The 22,581-nt window shown below is 38.4% G+C and overlaps 1 protein-coding gene across 1 annotated transcript in view; it reads right to left on the reverse strand.

Annotated features, from left to right (window-relative positions):
* LGSN (lengsin, lens protein with glutamine synthetase domain) overlaps positions 1–22,581 on the reverse strand; it is a 45,169-nt gene that overhangs the window by 2,683 nt on the left and 19,905 nt on the right. Inside the window, 6 exon segments of the mRNA XM_008529563.2 lie at positions 3,099–3,265; positions 8,964–9,161; positions 9,900–9,974; positions 9,977–10,028; positions 13,069–13,113; positions 15,262–15,285. Of these exon segments, the coding sequence (XP_008527785.2) occupies positions 3,099–3,265; positions 8,964–9,161; positions 9,900–9,974; positions 9,977–10,028; positions 13,069–13,071 (495 nt within the window). The 5' untranslated portion in view covers positions 13,072–13,113; positions 15,262–15,285.

A 22,581-nucleotide genomic window follows, 5' to 3' on the forward strand; every position in this document is an offset into this window, starting at 1 on the left:
TGCCATTCAACTTGGCTGATCCAAATTTGCCAATAATAAAGTTGAGTAAGTTGGGCACTTTTCAGTGCCTGCTTAATTTTTCAATTCACTCAAAGACCTCTTTATATAAACTTTATGCAAACACACACATTGTGAGATTTTAAGGTCCTTTAGTATGAAATCCTTTAATTTGAATTTTCACTGTGAGGAATAATGTTATTTCCCTACTTGTCAATTTTTCAGTTTGCAAATCTGTATGCTAGCTCTGTATGTATCTAAAATGAGAGGTAATGTATTTTATTCATGAGACTTCCAAGAGTTCCTGCAATTTCAATCTGTGTTTGTATTCAATTGGTTGGGAACAATAGAGAACAGCTTTTTACATTTCACTCCAATAGTCCTTCAAGAATTTAAAGAATAGTAAAAAGTCACACTTTATTCTTCAGGCTATTTAATCTGTATTTTTCTGAGCACTCCTTTCTAAGACTGTCATTTTCTTTATTCTTTTTTGGACATTCTGAATTCAAACTACTCTTTATTAGTAGTGGGAAATATATAAATATACGTAAACATATCTTGTTCATGGCAACAAATTAAGTTATCTTAAACTGTGTTTATAAATACAAGTGCTAGGACAACTTCACTCTCCAATATAGATCACCAGGGACTCAATAAAAATTCTTGCAAAATAGTTCAATCTCTACGATAACTAAAATTTGGACCACAGTAAAGGTCACTTTTTGAAATAACCAAAGAATTAGTTATGAGTTCTATAACAATATATCATGTTTTGATTAGATCAAAGATAGAAAGAACTCACATTATCTGCATACAGTTTAAGTAAAAACCTGTCCTTTGATAGAACAGAGACAGTATAAGTTGGTCGTCAGGTTTAAAGAAAATAATGTCTGTAAGGCCTTCAGCACAGGGCCAGGCACAGGGTAAGTTCTCTAAAAAGAAGGAGATACCATCATTTCAGAGGCTCCCCATTTGACCTTTTCCAATTACATAACAGTCTTTTCCTCTATTCCTAGTAGATGCTTGTTTTTAAAAAATCAATATTTTTTTAGATTTAATAAGAAAGAATATTTAGCTCAAATGAAGAATAAAAAGAAATATAAAAGCTAAGCTGGAGGCAGCAGGTGCAGTAAAAAAAAGGCACTGGGATTGGAAGTGAGGAATCACAGACCGATCCTCGCTCTGCCAGGAGCTGTGGGTACCATTTTAAGAAAGCCTTCCTTAACCTCTCTGAGACTCAGCCTCCTCATCTAGAAGGGAAGAAGATGGATTATATTATCTCTTATATCCCTTTGTAGTTTAACAATAATTTTCATGTTGATAGTTTATTTTCCACAAATACAAAAATGGTTTAAAAATTATTTTATAAAGATTGAAATTACCTTTCACTATGCTATAGGCAAATTCGTATTATTGACTCCACTCTGTCTAATGAATTTCCCATATGGAGTTGTGTGTGTGTATACATATACACACAAACATGCATTGCTGAGATTGTTTTGCATAGATGAACCTATTTTTAATGTCTATTCACAATAAATTTTCCAAAATGAATTATTTAATCTGAAATTGTAAATACTCATTACTATTTATACCTTTACAAATTCCAAAATGAATTTAGTATTTTGTTAAAAAATATATAAATATAAATACTGTATGACCACTAAATAATAATAAAATAACAATAAGTAGGTAAGGAAATGGGTGGGAAATGTACTAGAAAATGGGCTAAGAAGAAATACAGCAATTAAGAGGAAGTACGATGAGTTATACTAAAATTCTCATGACAGATAAACTTTTTCCCAGCTTAACTCCAGGGAAAAAAAAAGTGGTACTTATATGTGGGACCTTGACCAAGATAATGGAAAATATTTTCAATAGTGTTTTTTTTTAAAAAAAAAAAAAACAATGCACGTTTTCTCTTTATGTTAGTTACATCAAGTCTCAGTAAACATAGGGAGCATATTAAATTACATTTTTGTAAAGGAGTTCCATTGAGGAAGAGAGTAATGTTTTAACTGTGTAGCTTTCAGATGCCATTAGTGAAATAAATTATTAGCATTTGGCAAAAACTGACTAGCAAACAGTTTTATATTGAGGTCTCTGGCAAGTGCCTGAAGTGCCAGTTATGTTTCCTTATTGACTGAAATAAATTCACGTGAATTAGATTCTGGGCTTGTCCACAGTAAATTCCACATATTGTTATCAAAATTAACCAGCGTGTGTTCCTGCCTGGATAAAGCGGGAACAATATCTGTAGGCAGACCTGAAGAATTTCCTACGAGACAAATTTTGAGTCTGTTGGAATTCTTTTAAGAAGTCTTTGAAGATGCCCAGTTTTTCTCAACATAAAGAAAACAAGAAAAATCACAATTTGATATTCAAGTGATAAAAGTAAGATATATTCAAAAAATAAACTCAGAGGATATTTAATTTTTATACTTTCATATTTAATACTGACTGATGTCTCTTCCTAAGAAATGATGTTTCAGTAATGTAATAAATCAGTCATTAAAATAAATACATCACATAAACTGAAAAAAAATCACAGAAAGTCTCAAAACATGTCCAAAAATACAGTATTTCTTGATATCACTACTTTCAAGAACTTAATAATATTCATTAAGTTATCCAACAACAATAGGGTATTTTCTTATCAGAATTAAAGACTGAAAGGAGTGTGCTTTTCATCTAGCAAGTTCTTTCTGTTTAATCATTTTTTCTCCTATTTGCTGTTGGGTCTTCTGTTGCAATTTTCTCATGTCAAGCAAAATATAATCTTTATAATTGCAGTAAGAGAGAAAACATAATTCTGTGGAGGGAAATTATTCAAGGCAGAAGGACTAAAATTCCCGGTCTTAATTAGTTTTATATTTCTATTGGGTAAAGGAATAGCTGTTGGGGAGCCGAAAGTATATGTCCAGCTCCTTGGGGGGCAATAATGTGTTTGGGGAGGGACAAGGGAAGAAACAAAATGAATTATTGCTTTCAGCTTGAATTGCTGTATGGATTACAATAAAATGTGGAAGAGTAATGGGGACTATTGGCTTGTTAAGGGTCATGAAATTACATTCAGTCATAACTCTACTTGTAAAACTCACTTGGAAAAAGTGTGCCGGGATGCTCTTAGACCTGGACACACCGTGGAGGTCTGTGGCTTCAAATCGCACAAACTGAAGGTGATTTTTAGCCATCTCTTGTTTAATGTGCTTCATTCTAGAGGAGAGCTGAGGTGCGGTCAGAATTTCAGTGCTGTCCTTGGTGTTATCTGTAAAATAAAGGGTGGTTCAAAATCAATAGATCATGATGAACTGAGAGGCGAAAGGAGGCTAGAGAGTAGGGAATTGCACATTCTGATTATTAACAAAAGCATCTTCTTCTATTCATGTCATTGACTCAGGATTGGAGATTTTACCCTTCTTGCCCCGCCTTTACCATATTCCCAAGGACATAGTCTCTAAACAGCCTAAGAGATTGTTTAATCACTTGGGACTAGGTGAAAGTTGACATTATTTACATAAGTGTATAGCAATATTATATGTAAGTACTTACTGAAGGTGCCTTTGCTTATGGAAATTAGAATATATTTGCATAGCTGGACAGCCTTGCACCATATAAGTCTGTATATAGATGACTATCATTGAAAAGATTTTGAGTTTCTCTCAGTGGTAATCCCCAAGTTAAAAGTTCCTGTATGATTAAAGGTAAAATTGTTTGTTTATTTTGGTTTATTTTCTGTGGATTTGCTTTTTTTGTTTTTAGTTTTGTTTTGTTTGCCAAAGGGCTTCATACCTTTGTAATGTCATCCGAATCTAAGACATCTACATCTCTCTGTCAAATTTAAAATTTGTAGAAATAAGCAAACAAAAGTGTTTTTTTCAAGAATGAGAGTGTAGGAGATGAAAAATCTAGACTGAGTACTCAATTTTAAAATTAGAAATCTAAAAAAATGTGTTCTTTTCAAGACTTTTAAGATAGTCTACAAGTTCTAACACGTTAGAGTTAGAAGAGACTTTGGAGGTAAATCATCTACTCCAACCACTCACCAGCTTGGTCCCAGAGAAGTACAGTGAGGTCCCCAGTCACAGTCTCGGTTCACTGCCAAAACCGAAACCAGCTTCCGGACATTTTGATTCTCGGTGGTGGCTCATTACCATATAATGACTGAATATGTCTAAAGCATGTGGAAGGGTCAGGCACAGAATGCATATCATAAATGTCAGCTGTTGTCCAAACTTTCAGGAGAGACAACAGACTGCAATGATAGCACTGAAGCCCATCTGTCTCCCTCCAACTCCTGCCTTGGCCCTGGTGATTATCTTACCCTCTCTGTGCCTCAGCTTCCTCGTTGATACACTATTACCTACTTCATAAACTTGTTCGGCGATATAAACTTGTATGGTGATTAAACAAGTTATTTAACAGTTCCTGGCAGACAGTAAGCACCATATAAGTGCTTCTTAAATGCATAAAGTGAGCACAATTACTCTACCACCGTAATGGTAATGGTACCATGATCATGTCTGAGTCTGAACAGCCATCAATCTGTCACATCACTGATGGTGAGCAGCTATAATTTTAAAACGATACCTGAGTGTCCTTTTTCAAGATATAATTAGGCTTTAAAAACAAGCATAAAGATTGACAGTTTAAAAACATAGATGAAGTAGATTTTAAGTCCATGAAGCATGAGGAAGACAAATGACTGGTTCCACCTATGCAAATATATTAGAGAAAATGTCCCGTCAGTGACCCATTTGGCTGCTCTGAGACTCCTGCGGCTGTACAACGACCTTCTATCTCACACAAACAGTTCAGCTGTAGCAATTACAATGTTGTGGGCTAAGTTAGCAGTTGCTGAGTTGCAACCTATTCTGAACTGTTGGGTGTTCTGCCCAAGCTGAATAATTCTCCTTAAAGAAAATAAAATGTATAAGCATTTTAAAATATGGAAAATGTTAGATAATCAGTATTCTAAACATAATAAGCAATTATATATAAGCTATCAACATTTTAACAACATAAAAAAAAATCAGAAAGCATCTCCTGCTAAAGGAGTAAGTTCATTTTATTGGTTCACCAGTAATATGACCACAGGTAATCTTATTAGTTCTTTGCCTTACCTGTATCTTCTAAAGTTTCTATGGTAAATATGTGTTATTCTAAAGTAAGAAAAATATTTATCCACTCAAGATAGATTTTTTTTTTTTAGTTACCACATACTATTTATACTGGACATATATCTAGAAAGCAGCCAGAAAAAGCCCTGCCCTCAAAGACCTTTATGTTATTGAGTGAAGGGTCTATAGACAATAAACATGCCATCAAATGCAAAGGTGGGATAATTTACCATGGTGAAAAGTGCTGAAAAGAAAATAAAACATAATCACCTGGCGTATTAATTCTATGAGATTCAACCACAATGGGGACAAGCCTAACCACCGACTCTTTAAGATCATCAAGTTGCATCATGGCTGGACAGTGAGTATACGTATGCGTTTGCTAGGGCTGCCATAGCAAATACCACAGACCAGGTGGCTTCAACAGAAATTAATTTTCTTACAGAGGAGGAAGATGGAAGTCCAAGATCAAGGTATCAGCAGGCTTGGTTTCTTCTGAGACGCCTCTCCTTGGCTTGTAGACAGACATCTTCCTCACAAGGTCTTCCCTCTGTGTGTGTGTCCTAGTCTCTTCTTATGAGGACACCAGTCCTGTTGGATTAGGGCCCACCCTACAGAACTCATTCAACATTAATGACCTCTTTTAAAATCCCATGTCCAAATGCAGTCACACTGTGAGGTACTAGGGGTTAGGACTTCAATATATGAATTTTGATGAGACACAGTTCAGCCCATAACGGTATATCATCCTGTTTCCGTTTTCTTCAGAGTCCTTGCTGCCCTCTGCCATACTATATGATCACATGTGTGCTCTGTGTCTTTCCCACTTGCACGTCAGCTCCAGGGAGCAGGTGCTCAGCTTTATTTGCTTCTGTATCCCAGTACCTGCAGCAGTACAGGCGTTCAGAGGTTCCCACTGACTCTTCCTTCAATAAGTGGGTGTGTGATCTAATTAATTAGTTAAAACAGCCTGTGTGACTTGATCTTGTCTAATTAACATGGAAAAGTTGGTGCCACATATTTTGGTATGTTTCCTAAGTATCAATTTGTTATTTAAAAGGTCTGTTCTCTCACCAAACATGAGAACCCTATCTAATCTAATTTCATTTTCAAGGCATCAACTGATCTTGTGCATCATTGTCTGAACTTCTTTTCTTCAAATAGATCGCCCTGGTTAGTTACAGTTAAACCTCTTGGTCAGCCCGTCCCAGATGCGCATGATGAACAGCAGGCAGACAATTGCCAGTTCAGGGGCTTATTTGTTTTTCTTACAGTGTGGTTCCTGGGAGGTGTTCTCCTTTCCCATCCACTCAGAGGACTAATAAATTAAATCAATGTGCTTTTATAGAGGACGTTTTACTGCTCTGAGTGTTTACGGGAAAAAATAAGAAAACTAAAAAAAAAAAACCCTCAAAGCACCACAGCAACTCGAAGACTTTGGAGAAATGTTGTCTGTGTTCATTCAGTGACAATGAGGACATATTTCAGTTATAGAGAACAAGCCATGATTACTTACAAAAGGCAGATTGAATAGGCATTTGGGATCTCAGAAATATCAATTCACAGAGGGCAAAGCGCATTGGAGAGTACACTGTGTAACACGTTCAGCTTAAGGGATGCAGGCATGATCTGTCACACTCCTTTCCCAGGCCTGCCCTCCGTCATCCACATGGCCACTCTGAGAACCACCCTGTTATCACAAAGGCGACCCAAGCCTCCGGCCACATCACGTTAGCCCAGGGGGGTTGGCAAGCCCAGGAGGCAGAGCGACTTGATACAAAAAAGGGACGAAAGAAAAACAATAAAAGGAGAGAAAGGAGCTTTGCTTTGAAAAAGTATATTATTTTTAAAATATATATATTATTTTATTAAGAATAAAAAAATTATTTTAAAAAATATATTCTTTTTCTTCTCACAGAGAAGAAAATACCATGTTGAAATTCCTTACGCATATTTTGGGGGTTGATTTTTGTATTTATTTTTAAATTAAGTGTGGGTGGTTTGTTTGGTTGTAAGCTTTTTGGTCCTTAGGGTCTGGAAGACTTGACTAGCCCTGGGCCACAGAGGGAGCTTCTGAATTAACCAAGCTGAGTCAATAATGGTACCCGCACTCCTAGGCATAGTTTACTGGTACAAACAGAGCTCATAACACAAGTTGTTTCCTTAGATTTTTTGACTCAAGACTAAGAAATGGTAAATTCTGTCTTTCTTTCATGGCTAAAACTGTATAAAACAAAGGTCATAAGCGGTTTGTGGAAGAGCCAATGTAGCCAGCAGCTGTTTCCTTATTAGTCTTGCCAGTGTTTGGACCTGAAGAAGGGATACTGTCTTGAATTATCCAGGTGAGCCCTTAAAAACAGAGAACTTTCTCCAGCTGTAGGCGGAAAAGAGGTGTGGAAGAAGGGGAATTTGGAGATTCCAAACATGAGAAGAACTTGAAACATTGCTGACTCTGAGATATAGAATCAGAGAGGATTCTGGGAGACAAGGGTCACCCTAGCTGACTGCCAGCAAGGAAATAGGAACCTCAGCCCTACAAACACAAGGAACTGGATCCTCCCAACAAACTAAATGCACTGGGAAGCGCATTGTTGCCTAGAGTCTTTGGCTAAGAACCCAGATGGCCAACACTTTGATTTTGGCCTTGCAGAACCTGAAGCAGAGAAATAAGCTAAGCCAACCCAGACTTCTGCATACAGAACTGAGAGAGAGTGGGTTGTGTTCTTTTATGATGCTAAGTTTGTGGTACTGTGTCATGGTGGCAATAGAAAACTCATACCTATGGAGTCCCAATAGTGTTCATGTCCGGGCTCTACTTCCTCCTTAGGCCTGTGTATAGTAAAGAATTTAACCTTGACCAAGGAGAGTTCTGGCCTTTACCTTTGGGCCCTGGGAGGTAATGTCTAAGCCCTTGGAACATCCTACCTGAGAAGAGTGTCTTTATTTACCTGGGGCCTCTGGTAAGTCTAGCAATGTCATTTATTGTTGAGTCATGTGGTATCAGCTTGATCGCCAGCAGGGCTGGAGACTGAGGTCAACAATGTGACCAGTTGACTGTGGAGACCCTATAAAGACTCTGGACAACAAGACTTGGGTGAGCTTCCCTGGTTGGTAATACTCCATTCATATTGTCACACATCGTTGCCAAGAGAATAGTGCTGTCTTTGACTCCACTGAGGGAAGACGAGAGGAAGCTCTATGCTTAGAACTTTCCAGGACTCTCCATCATGAGTCTCTTCCCTTGGTTGATTTTAATCTGTATTCTTTCACTGTAGTGAACCATAACCTTGAGTATAATAGTTTTCACTAGTGAGTTTGGTGAATGCTTATAGCTAATTATTAAAATTGAAGTTAGTCTTGGGAACTCTCAAACTTGCAATTGGTGTCGGAAGTGAGGGTAGCCTGAGGGACACTGTCCCTCTACCTTCACACCCGGCTACATTTCCAAACCTTGCTTGTTCAACTCTTTCATCATGGATTCCCTCATGGAATAAATATCTCTTTTTAAGTATTTCTTATCACTTGGATCCCAGAGACTTTTAACCAATACATTCAAAGACCATACTAGCTATATCACTATTAATAAGCCATAAATTTAGAATAACAGAATTTCACTTTAGAAAAGACTTGAGAGACTATCCGTTGCAACCCCTCCACTTTCCAGATAGCAGCCTAGTGGGTAAAGAAAACTGTAAAGCACTTTATACATGATAGGTGCGCAAATTCCTTTAAGTATCCTGACTCCCAAGCTAGTATTCCTCAACCAACATCACCTTATCTCTAATTCAAATATAAATTTGGAATTAGTGGCCAGAACCATGTGCCAATTTGTCCCAGAGTCCTTACCAGTGTAGCTGGAGTCTGAGTTAAAATCGCCACCAGAAGCGTTGGCTGGTGTTTTGAGGTGCGATGGTTTTACCACTATTGTCTGATCTTGGGAGTCTGGGTCATCTTGTGGCAGATGAGTTTCAGCAGAGTCAGGTCCCACAACTAGTCTGCTCATATCTGCCAATTTCTGGCACACCATTTGATTTCTGATCCTTTCTGGAGTAATAAAGAAAAATGTTAAAACATTTTGCCATTGCTTTCAACTGTCTTTCCATACTGTATGGAAAGGAGTACTTGAGAAAATAACTTATGCCTAGGCAGTGACATACAAAATAAGGGGCAATGGATGTAGTCTGCCCTGATTGCAGGCCATAAGGGGTTGCATTGTCTACAGAAAATTTAAAAACAATGATAAAATCTACAAAAGTTCTGACTGCTTTTTATTGTTGCCGTGCACTGGCCATTCCCACTGCCCCTGCCTTGGAATACTGCTGATCCTAGGCCTGAGCCTGTTGTCTAGATTAACTCCTAGCTTCAACACTGTTTCAAATTCCCTGGAGTCTAGTTAGAATTCCAACATCTGATATGAAGACTTGCCCCACAGCTTTATCATGGCTGTCCCAAATCCTACTAATGATCTTTGTGCTCATTCTCAGAGCAGAAACGGACTTCTCCTCTTACTCGTATGTTTTTTCTCTTGTCCTCTTTCTTTTTTCCCACCACTATCCTCTTAGCTCTACCCCCTTTAAATTCTGAACATTTGGATTGATTCTTTTTATATATTTACATTGCAAGCCTGAATTGACCATCTTTCATGTTGCCTATGTAGGAATAAATTTTATTTCTATGTTTTTGCTTCTCCCATAGAAGAAAAGAAAATGCTTTATGAAAAGGAAGACCAAATAGAGATTGTCATTGACCACATATTCTTGAGGGATCATGGTAGCAAGATACCTTTTGAGTTAGATATATCCATTTCTCCTATTTCAGTTGGGAAAGCATGTGTTTTAGTGACTTTCTTTCTGGTCCTCTTAATTTACTCATCTTGCTGGCTTCCGTATCATTACCTTCATCTCTTGCATCCTGTAATAATTAACAAACAAAAAGCCAAATTGCAGATCATGCATACAACTGAATTTGGATGTCAAGAAGGTATGATGATTGGATAGGTATATTTTAAAATGAGTATGGCAAATTCTTATAATGAGGTAAATTTTGTCATTTCCACATTCACGTGAATAATTTAAAATTAAGAAGCCCAACGTTCTGCTGATAGTCTGGATTCACTGAATCTTCTTTTATATGTGGCACAGAAAATATCATGAAATAATTTAACATCTTGTCCAACTAGTCAAGATTTCTATCTTTATTTTTTACTCTGGGATATTTTATATTATTTATTTGTAAATATTTTTTCCAAACTCACTTCAGCTAGAAAGTCTTCTTTTTATGATTTCTTTCATTTTTGACCAGAGGCATAAGTACCTGAGGAATTAGATTCTCTCCTCTCTTTTTCCTGACCCTCATCCCTATTGCATCAATATTTACTTTAAGAAATCACTTGCATTCATAAAATGTTTCGTGACTATGTTTTATATGTGCAAAACCAACATCATAGGCAAGCTGCTTTATAGCTTGGGAAAACCTAAAGAAAAACATTTTAAAACAAAATAAGCTGACTTCTACACTTTAGTTCTAATCTTTGACATGACCCCTAGATGGAGCTTCCCAGCAGGTAGCTGGGCAGTGAGGCAGAGCTGGGGCTGGAGAGATGGGGAGTCCGCACCGATGGTGGACAGAATCCCCCTGCACTCCCAGAGCTAACACCGAGAAAACAAAAATGTCCAGAAAAAAACACTGACACTGGTATTTTTCACTGTTTTTACAAACTTCTCGTTACGGTTTGAGGGAAGAGGAAAATAGCAGGGTCAGTGTCAAAAACTACATTTAAAATGTTCTGAGCCATTGTCCTTTTCAAGAGCCAGCTCTGAGAGCTGCCGGATCTGGCAACAAGTTATATAAATACATGTCCAGAGTGGGTGCTGGAGAACAGATCTACTCATGGTCAATAACACCAGTTTAGCCTCCAAAGGCTAAAAGAAGAAACAAAGAATTTCACTTTTTTGCGCTTATACGTAATTACGATACATCGTTATTATTGATGCTATATTAACAGAAATATATTTCACAGGATTAAGATGTTTTTGTTACTTTAAAGTTTCACTTAGAAAATTGTGGTGTCTTTCACTCCAGATAATCTTTTTTTTTTTTAAGATTTTATTTTTCCTTTTTCTCCCCAAAGTCCCCCGGTACATAGTTGTGCATTTTTTTTAGTTGTGGGTCCTTCTAGTTGTAGCATGTGGGATGCCTCCTCAGCGTGGCTTGATGAGCAGTGCCATGTCCACGCCCAGGATCCAAACAGGTGAAACCCTGGGCCGCCGAAGCAGAGCGCGCGAACTTAAACACTCGGCCATGGGGCCGGCCCCCCAACTCCAGATAATCTTATATTTGAATCATATGATATTTATTGTGAGATAGAGTAGTTTATTTTTTTCTAGCAGTTTATGATTTTATTCAAATATTTGAGTAAATTTTCCCAACACACTTCTGATAGAATTCTGACAGTGATATACTAGCCTTATTTTACATACCCACCATTTCTAAAATTGCATTGTCAGAAATATACATTATATGATTGTATTTTTGGTAAATGTTTTTATATGTACACGTCTCTGTTTTTTCCTAAAGAAATCTCACTTAGAAAAGGAAATACTTGGCCAGGCATATTAATATCAAGGGAAATGGAGCAGACTAACATTGGTAGTAGGTTGACCTATTAGGGATTTCCTCATCTGCAGATTGAAGGAAATCAATTGAGATGAATTTAAGATTTCTTCTAGGTTCAAACTCTAACTTGCATTTGAATAACAATGTGCTAAAACTGAGCTCTTTGTCAGGCACATTTCTTCAGCATAACTCTTAAAGTAGGAGAATCTCCATTTTACAAACAGAAAAGTGAGACCCAAAATAACTGGCCCAAGACCACAAGAGGGAATGAAAGACACAGTTTACAAACGGGTCCTCTGATGTCCAAAATGCCATTCTGCTTCCTAAACACCAGAGACTCAAGCCCAGAGAAAGTTCATTTTAGTAACATTCACCTGTCTTTATATAAAGCAGACCAAAAGGGAAAGTTTCTTAAGAAAAAAACAGACAATTCACCTATGTACTAACCTGAGAATTTCACCAATAAAAGCCCAAGAACTAAGTCTAGAACCTGTCTCTGACTCCATAATAGAGGCTCAAAAAAACATTTTTTTATGAAGAATACATTTAGCTCAATTCTTTGATTTTCTTTTATACACTAGGGTGATCAGACTATAGACAGAGCTATAATAGCTGAAACAAATTAGTGGCCCCCTGGTTTATTCCACCTTCAGTAGAGTATTTATTTCTATTCTCCTTAATCCTTCAATTACATTTAGTTACAATGCAAATGATGTTTCATTAAAAAAGCTACCAGCCAAGATTCACACGATTTGGGTTCTAATTCTGACTTCTCCACTAAGTAGCAAGTCCTTGTGGAGCCTTGGGATTTTCATCTGTAAAAACTACTATAAATATAATCATTCCCAGCAAGTATATTAACATTTTACAGGCATGTTCATAACCACACAATATTTTATATCTCATTTCATATTCACAACATCCAGGGGACATTTATTATTACCTACATTTTTGCCAAGTAAGAAATAGGTCCACAAGGGTTAAATGCTTTATTCAAGGTCGTATGACTGCCCAGGAAGAGCAGTATCTGGGGAGCTTCCCACATCACCACAGCCAGACAGTTGAATGGGATGGAATTCACTTCTATTATATAATGTTATTTGTGTGACTCATAAAACTTGTTCACTCAACTTCCTCAATTATACATTCTTTCACAGTTTTATGTTTTCTTATAACTGTTGCCTGTGAAAGGGTTAAAACCATCTTAGCTCAAGTCACCACCAGTTTAAACTTCATCAGTCCGAACAGTGAGGACTGTGGGTAACCTCCTGTGAGTCAGGCAAAGTCAAAGACATAAAAACAAACGCAATGTGGTCCCTTTCATAAAGAATCTTACCATCTAGTACACGCAACAAAGTGTTGTTGTGGAAGTTGAAGGCTTCTATGTTGTAGAGAAAGAGACATGGTTAGGTCACCCTAGTTCAGAGACAGCAAACTCAAATAGCAGGCAGATAACAAAGAGATGCAGTGGACTGGATGGTGGACACCAGAGTTGATACTCCTGCCCAGGAAGGAGACAACACAGGGCTCCAGCTGATCATCGCCGTGACAAAATGTGACCCCAGTGTCGCCAGTTTTCCAAATATCCAAGGAATGCCAGAAATATGGACTTTTATGTACAATTTTATGATTTTTAAATGTTGCCAATTAATTTAAAGTGTAGGGTAAGGAGCAAAGAAGGCAAGAAAGTTTCTTAACTACCACAGAGCCAGCTCTCCAAAAGACTGGAATGCTGTTTGGAATATGGAGCAATTCCAGAGGGCCCCGGGGCACAGTGAAGGCAGCAGTGCCCACCCATCTTGTCCCCAGCAGCGGTAGTTAGTGTGGTACTGAGAGGTGATGGTCAAAACATTTAACTGTTAGTACAGCTAATGAAAATAACAAACACTTTTATTGTACCTACTACGTGTCATGCATCTTCTAAATGCATTGCATGTGTTAATTCATTTAGTCTCAAAACAACCCCTTGAGATAAATACTTTATCATCCTAAATTTAGAGATGAGGAAGACTAAGTCAATGAACGACTAATTAACTAGCTCAAAATCACACATCTTGTAAGTGGTGGAGCTAAGTTTCGAACTCAGCCAATTGGGCTCCAGAGGGCTAGTACTTAATACAACTCTAGTGAATACCATCGACCAGAATGCCCCTGCAGGGCAGATGCTGACTCTTTAGTTGATGGATTGTGGAGAGTTCCACAGGCCCCAGGGGAACAGTAGGACAGCAACAGAAGTTTGGAGGGTTGGGGGGGACCACTAAGGGACTCTTGTCAACAGCTGTTTACCAACCAGTTTAGAAAATTTTCACTATTTATCAAGCAGCCAGCAATATAGTTTCAACCGACAAATCTCCTAGTTGCATCATTATGATAGGCAAGCAGTGCCTGATGCATAGTTAAGTACTAAATAGGTGTCAGTCATGATTATTATCCAGGTGCCATGCATTACTGGGGTTCTCTGTTGGGAAAATGCCTCATTCTAGGTTACCTCATGGGAGATGGCTCCCACTGACTCAGGCTCTAATCCCTAATCTAAGCAGCTCTAGATTCTGAACACGATAAACCAGGGGAACCTCTCTGAGAGGTCAGAGTATGTCAAACAGTCTGAGGGTTCTCAGAGGGGGCGCTGTGACCAATATACTCGTGCTTGGACTTTAATAAACAGGCAGAATATTTTATAGTAGAGTCTTCAGACAGCCAGGGAAACTAAGCCAAACTTAAACAGAAGAGGGAACATTTGAGCTGAGGACAGAGAGGGGTGAAGCAGACAAGGTTGGAAGAACCATGAGCATGAGCACAGATATGCAATTTCATTTTGATGGCATGGCATAAATATGCAAATCTAATTCATGCTTAATTTAGACAATCTCAAAATTCTACTGCAACAGGTTGATTCTGATTTCTTTTGACATTTCCACCAGAGAAGCTTTCCCCACTTCAGAAAGTTTTCTGCTATCATTTCATCAGATGGCACCCTTGTCTCAGACACAGGAATGGCCTTAAAGACTGTTTTATATTAAAATATATTTTCATAATTCATGTTTTTCTCATTACAGTGTTTCTTTTGAAAGCTGTTTTTATGGCTTAATATAAGTTTGTCATTTTGCATTTCAATTCAGTGGCTTGAACAAATTAACTAAAAGAGGCTTAACCTAAAGGCATTCCGCCAAGCATTAAATTTCGACCCTAATTTGACCTAATAAGTTTCCTTCCAATATATTAATCAGTGTTATTTAGAGTGTAAATATCACTGATTTTATTCATTTACTTTTAATTATCTCTAACAGTTACTTTTCTAATGTCAGTATTTTAAAAACATTTGTTTTGACCCATGTGTACTGGTTATAGTCTGAGGTATAATTGTTAATGCATTTACCAAACACTCTGATTTCGTTAATGATGTTGATGCACAAAAAAGAAAGCAAGCCCAAAAGATCTCATCAAATTTTAGCCTCTGTTAGAAATGATGGGAAAAAAGGATCAATTATTATCAAATTTAAAAGAATATCTCACAGAGAAAAGAAGGTACCTTCAGTTTCCTTAAAGTGTGTTCCTTAAAGAAAAAGAGAAGAAAATGTACTCAAAATATTTACAGAAGAGATATTTCAAAGAACACATCACAAACTTGCATCAACTAATCTATACATATCAATACCCATTCACCACTATTCCTACTTCTGGCAAAGTGGTCTAAGAAAATGACCCAAAATACATAAAGTTAGATGCATGCCCATTGCCGCCTTTGCTATAACAGTGAAAACTTGAAAGCAGAATAGATTCAAGTAGGAAAAGTTAAATACATTGCCGTAACTCTGTTCAATGAATTCACCATTTAAAAAGAGCATCCATTTCCCACCTTTTGTCACCTGGGCCACCACAATCCTTACCAAACTGTTGTCCCTGCTTTCTGTGTTTCCATTCTCCCACCCACCCTGCAGACTACTGCCCATGGTACTTCCTTAAATCACAATTTTGGTCTTATTGCTCTGCATAGGATACTTACACAATTTCCCATCACCTTCAGGAAAAGTTCAGTTAGCATCCTCTGAGGCCCTGCATAATCCAGGGTCACCCATCTCTGCAGGCTCCGTAGCTGGCCATTTGCACACACAAACCATATCTCCATCTGTACAAAACTAGTTTTATCATTCTTCTGGCCCACGTTGCTTCCTTCTCCCTGAGTTCTTATTGATTATCTAGCCTATCCCAGTGAGACAGTTATCCACTCTTCTGGTCACAGCTCAAAATTAACCCCCTGGACAATTAGCTATAGTGACCCCATTCAAAGATGATTCATTTTTTTAAATCTCTATGAAAGTCGATGGCTTATTAAACCTTGTAACCTCTTCAAAAAACTCATAATTATTGTCTTCTTCATCACAATTGGCAGACTGTCTTGTTTCCTCTTAGAGATCTCACTTCATGCTTCATGTAAAATACTTCTCATGTATCATTAAAGTAGTTTTCTTTCAGTTACATACTTTTTTCCCCAAACCAAAAGCAACGATTAGTTTAGCCCAAATATTGTGATTCCTTAAGTGCCAAGTATATATTTAGGTGCCCTTTCTAGAATTAAGAACCACCACAGCCATAAAACAAAGAACTACGTAAACCCCCAGTACCCACTTGGACAATCTAGGTAGAGATTATACTGATCTGAACTAGGACAATGGCTGTGGGGATTGGAAAAAATGAGCATACCATAGACATATTTGGGAGGTAGATTTCGCAGTTTGGTGATTGACTGGATATAGGAGGTAAAGGAGAAAGAAGGGTCGAAGATAACAGTCAGGTTTATCACTAGGAAACCCGGAATAACAAGGAGGCCTGACAGGGGAGTTGCTGGGTTCTGTTTTATGCCAATGGAATCCAAGCTAACTGTGTCATCTGCAGGCATCCAGCAAGCATTGGTCATATGAGTCTGAATCCAAAGGATAAAATGGAGGGGAAAAGCATAGCCCTGACAGCGGTTGGAATCATTAAGGAAAGAGCAGAGGCTAAGAAAACAAGAGGACTAAGATAGAACTGAGAAACAACAATATTTAATGAGTAAGCAAAGGAACAGAATCCTAGAGAGTAGTCAGAGAAGAAATGACCAAATGACCAGAAGGTGAAAGAAAAAGCTGGGACAGAGTGGTTTCATTGAAACCAAGAGATACAAGCTGTGTTAACAGAAGAGAGGACCAATAGGCCATGCTACTGAAATGATAAATAAGGTTGGTATTAAGACTTGTCCATTGTATTTTGCAACCCAGGTCACTAGTGACCTTGGTAAAAGCAGTTTCCATGGAAAAATGTGAGCCAGAATGCAGTGAGTTGAGGAAGAATGAGAGATGCTTCGCCCAAGAAGCACATCAGAAGTGTCCTTTATTATCAAGTGGAGACAGTCTGTATATCCAACTCAAAAGTACGAAGAGAAGAAGACAGAGGATGGCCACTGGGGGAGTACACAGAGGTCCAAGAAAAGTGTATGTTGCTTTTAGGAACAAAAGACTCACACTTATTTAAATGCTTAATGAAAGTTGCCAATAAAGAAGATGTTGAAGAGAGGAGAAAGAAGATCAATCAAGGTCCCTGAAAGGGCAGAAAGCATGGAAACTAGAGTTGAAATAAAGGGATTAACTTCAGTATATCTTCCTCTCTAAGAGGAAGAAAAGGAGACAGAATGTTAGAAGAAAGAGGAGAGGAGAGGAAAAATAGGAGGAAGAGGAAAATTAGGAGGAGGAGAGGAGGAAAGGAATCATTAACATTTAATGAGTGCTTTTCAGATGACGTAGACTCAGGAAGATTAAGTTCTCCCAATAAGTGGTAGAATCTGAATTTAAACTTAGTTTTAAACCCTTGATCTTTCATATCCTTTCTGAAAAGGAAAGGTTATCCATTCTGGATAAGAAAGATGGACAGTTGCAGAGATTCCAGTTTTCTCTTTCAGGTGGGAGATGCTCAGACAGCAGGATATAGAAGACTAAAGATTTAAGGAGAATGGAAATGGTTTTATATAGGCATAGCAGAGAATGAGAAAGACCCAAGGCAAGAAACAAAAATGTTGAATGCCCCACAGGAATTGAAGATTTCGAAGTTGTAGGGGCACCAATCTGCACAGGTGAATTATTTTTCTCCAGAAAACTGTTTTGGAGATGTGAAAAGCATAGGGTTGAAGTTTTGTGAGGATACAAAACTCAGGAAGACAATGACAAAAACAAGTTGAGGATATTGGAAAGAAAGAGACTAAAACAATGAAATATGGATTCCTAGAGAGATAGAATAGGAAACGAAATTAGGGAAGACTGAGAAGGAGAATCTAGTCAAGAGAGTGGCCATTCCTCGAAGGTGACATTTTAGATGCATCCTTGTGTTTAACACATTGATTAGAATAAAATAGGAAATGGGTAAATATTTTCTAACAAATGAATGAATGATGGCAACCAAGGCCTACCATGTTGAAATATAAGGCCAAAAGGGACATTTGACTCAGATCTCTCCTTCACAAATGATTCCAAATGAGATTTCTTTGGATGTCCAACAGGACCTGATGGCAACCCACTGGCTGACATAACCAAAACAGCTTTCCTAGATAAAACATTGCATGGACTCTGTCAAAGTTTTCTTGAGAAGAGCTCAGAGAAAGCGAAGTTTCTGCTGGTAACAAGCTGCTCCACAATGACTCTATCTCTTTACCCCATTATTCTCTCCCTTCCTTCAGGATTTTTTCACTATATTTATCGTCAAAACCACATCTTATCTTTAAGGTTATGATCACTCCCTTTGAGACATGGACAAATTCTTATTTCCTATGCTTCCTCATAACATAGCAAAAAATGCTGATATTTCAAAAGAATTTTCTAAACATTAAGAAACAATACAAAAGAAAATAAAGAAAAATCAGAGACATTAAAAGGAACCAAAATTACATAATATTTACTCTCTATAGTCCTGGTAGTTAACTACGTTTGTACACTCTGTTCTGTTCCATGTCTTACCCAAGACCCTGCCCAAAGTATTCTCCTTTGTAGTTATCTGGGTCACCAACCACATAAATAAGCATCATTCTGAGCTTATTTGAAAACTTGATAATCCTCATTGCAAAAATTCAAAGGTACAGACACTCATAAAGTAAAAGGGAAAACTAAACAAACAATAAAAGTCCTTTGTTTTCCCCTAGCCTTTAGATTTTTGACAAGTAAACATTTTCAGAACAAGCTTGTTACTACAAATAATTCTTGTAATGGCTCATTTTCTATTATAAGTTCTTTAATAATTGTCTCTGGTAAAGATTTAATGTGTCAATACTGATTGGAACTAGACAAATTTTGAAATATACTGAAAATAGAAGTTGAGGAGAATAGCTATGGTATATTCATACCCCTTGTTAACAAGTGGCCACTCTGCTTTGTGTGAAATTCATTAATTTATTCAACAAGTACTTAGAGAATACCTAGAATAGGCCAGTCATAAGTCTAGAAGTTCCAGGAGCAATAAAGATAAATTATTTCTTGTTCCATGGAACATAAATTAATCCATGATAAAAAAGCGTATGGGGACGCGTGTTATATGAATGAGGAAGGTACTACTGGCACCATTTTCCTGATGAGCCACCTGAGTCTCTGGAAGATGTAGTAACCCAGTTGACTTCACGCCTAGAAAGTAGCAAAATCCGAATGTGCGGTTTGAAACTCTTCCTTCATTTCTTCGTGCTGCTTACAAACTTTACAGGCAACAAAATATTGAAAACTAAAAAGACGTCATCTTTAAAAATACTAAATGCTAGGGCTGGCCCTGTGGCCCAGTAAAGTTCCTTGGGCTCTGCTTCAGCAGCCCGGGTTTGCGGGTTCAGATCCTGGTCGTGCACCTTCTCCACTCATCAGCCATGCCGTGGAGGCATCCCACATGCAAAACGGATGAAGATTGATACAGATGTTAGCTCAGGGCTCAAGCAAAAAAGCAAAAACAAAAAATAGGAAGATTGGCAATGGATGTCAGCTCAAGGCTAATCTTCCTCATCAAATAAATAAAAATACTAAATGCTGAACAATTTTATATAAAAAGTAGCAGGAAATTCAAGGCTTTTTTTTAAACTTCGCATTTCAACTTAGAGTTCAGTAGCGTCCCTGTCCTTTGAGGTAACTAAGCACAGAAGAAAAATGTAGATAAGTTTCTTGAAAGTTACAGAGAATCAGAATTTTACCTCAAATAACCGGCAAAAAAATGGGATGGGCTATTTGGGAAAGTATCGAGTTTCTCATCCTCAGGCACATTTGTGGAGGGTTAGATAGTCAAATGTCAGGGACGATCTAGAGAGTTTCCGGGTCTACCACCGAAGATGCTCACCACTTTTGCAAGCAAAGAATTAGATCCACGTTGGCAGTTTAGGTGGAACAGAGTTCCACCACCTATATATCCACATCCACCCAGAATTATAGAGACACTGTCGCTGTGGAAAGCCTCTGCGTGAAAGAAGTGTCACACCGGTAAAACACGCAGCTGCTCCCCCTGTGAAGATTTGGGATCTCGCTTCCATTCCCAACAAGATGGCGAAATACACAACAGCAGCACCAAACCCAGAGCAAACTCACCTGAGGACAGGGGAATGCAAAGTCTGGAACAGAACATTCTATATGAGAAACGCATGCCTAACCGATAGCTTCTGAGAAGAGAACAAATGCTTTCATAAAGGTCTAACACCATGTTATTTTCATAATAGGAAGCTAAAATAACAAAGGAAGCTAAAATAATAAAGGAAACCAAAAGTTGGGTCAATTCCCTGAGCTTGGTGCTAGTCCTGGTCTTACTTTGCATTTTCATAAGTGAACTGAAAAAGAAATCTTCATATTTTCCAGGGAAATTAAGATTTTGCATCTAAAAATATATTTATCTGTGTCGATAGGATCAAAGTAATTTTTGAAGGCTTTGTGGATGGGCTGGAAAGCAACAAAATGCTTCAAAGGTAAGAAGACCTTTGTAGACTTGTAGAAAACTTTAAATATACATATAGTTTATAATATATATTTATGATAGTGGGTTCTGTAATCCAGTGTAAAATAAGATCTAGCAATGTCATAGAGCTGTTGGTGAAGATACCAACGAAGAGGCTGCTGCAGATAAAAATCCTGGGCCTCATCAAAAAGAATATTTTAAATATGACCGGAGAAGGTATTCTATCTTTTAAAAATATATAATGTGCCTGTAACTAGAATACTAACTATGGTTCTTGTTACTGTACCTCGGGAAAGCCTCAATGGGCTGGAAGTGAGTAGATATGTGTTTATTTATATAAGTGTATACCACATATAATTGCTATTATTATCATAAAGAAAGGCAAATAAATTCTACCGTGAAAAGGGAAAAGTGTAAGTAAAACTTTTCAAGGCTGTAAAAATGAAAACTCAGGGGAGATATTACTGGTCAGCCTACAACATAATAAAGTACCTCTTATGAATAAGTCCTTTTTAAGGAGTACTCACCCTGTTTTAAGCACTATTCTAAGCACTTAACACATAGGAACTCACTCTCTTCACAAAATCTCTTCCAGTTGGTACTATTTAATGTCCAAAGGAAGCACAGAGAAGTCTAATAATTTGCAAATGTCACACAGCTGGTGAGCAGCAGAGCCAGGATTAAAACACGGCATTCTGGTTCCAGGGCGCGTGCTCCTACCCACCGCCCATGAAACACAAACCTCACTTTTAGTCTTGAGAGAGGCGTTGAATGAACTGGAAAGAAGTCGATTTGAAGCAAATAAAAATAAATATAAAATGAACTATAAACTTTGAAATCTGAAAGTGAAACTCCTGAATCCTAAGAGACAAAACCCATTTAAAATATGCAAAGAGAACCAGGAGGTCTTGACAGAGTTGCACAGAGGACGGCAGACAGCAGAGAAAGTAGGGTAAATTGGGGTAGGTCATCTCTAGCCTGAGTTCTGTCCTGGAAGGTCAGGCACAGCCTCCCTCAGAGCTGCACTTAGGGCCCGATACACACACACACACACATACACACACACAGACACGGGCTGCAGAGCAGGACGACCTTGGTCCCAAGCCAGAGGGCGTCATTCCTTCCTTGGGGTGGACACGTCAGCCCTTCGTGGCCACCTGCGCAGGCGTCTTCTGCGTTGGGTCGCAGCACCTACAGGGCAGCGAACATCTCTTCCCCGCCTCACCTGGGTACCACCCAGCTCAGTCCCACACACAGACTCTTAATACATAGATTTTAGTTTTCACGATGTGCTGTCATTTCCCCCAATTTCACAGCTTCAGACACCCATAGGGTCTACTTTGGGGAATAAGAATGTGTTTTTGATCTAGTTTCTGTTCACTGCTAAGGATTTGGCTGAACGCCTGACTTTATGACATTGTTTTGAATAGGGAAGCTCAGTAAAACGTTCTTTAGGGAAATACCAAATCTGAGATGAGTGACGGCATTTTTACTGGAGATCCTGCCGAAGCGTGGACTCGGTGGGGCAGTGGCTTGCGGGGGCTCGTCACACGCACTCCGCCCTCCGAAGCCTCCAGCCCGGGCTCAGCGCCACGTGACTGCAGTTAACCTCAGGCGGCCGCTGCTCCTGTCACCACAGCATCTGGGGTGGAACACAGTCACTGGACTCTTCCAGACATTAGTTAACTGGAAAAGGAATGTCACAAGCCGCCTCCCTCCCTCGTCCCGTATTCTTTCTCTTCCTGAGAATATGACTCCACAAGGGAGAGCACCCGGGGGGTCACTCAGTGGAGAGTGGGGTCAAGTGGAGCCAAGGCTCGGCTTTATTACATCCGTTAAACACGATGTTCCCTCCTAGTCATCAAGGAACTTTTTCCCAAAGGCCAGAGGATGATGCTTGCTGTGAAAATTGGGT

This window comes from Equus przewalskii, chromosome 19 (genome assembly GCF_037783145.1).
Source record: "Equus przewalskii isolate Varuska chromosome 19, EquPr2, whole genome shotgun sequence".
Classification (NCBI taxonomy): Eukaryota; Metazoa; Chordata; class Mammalia; order Perissodactyla; family Equidae; genus Equus; species Equus przewalskii.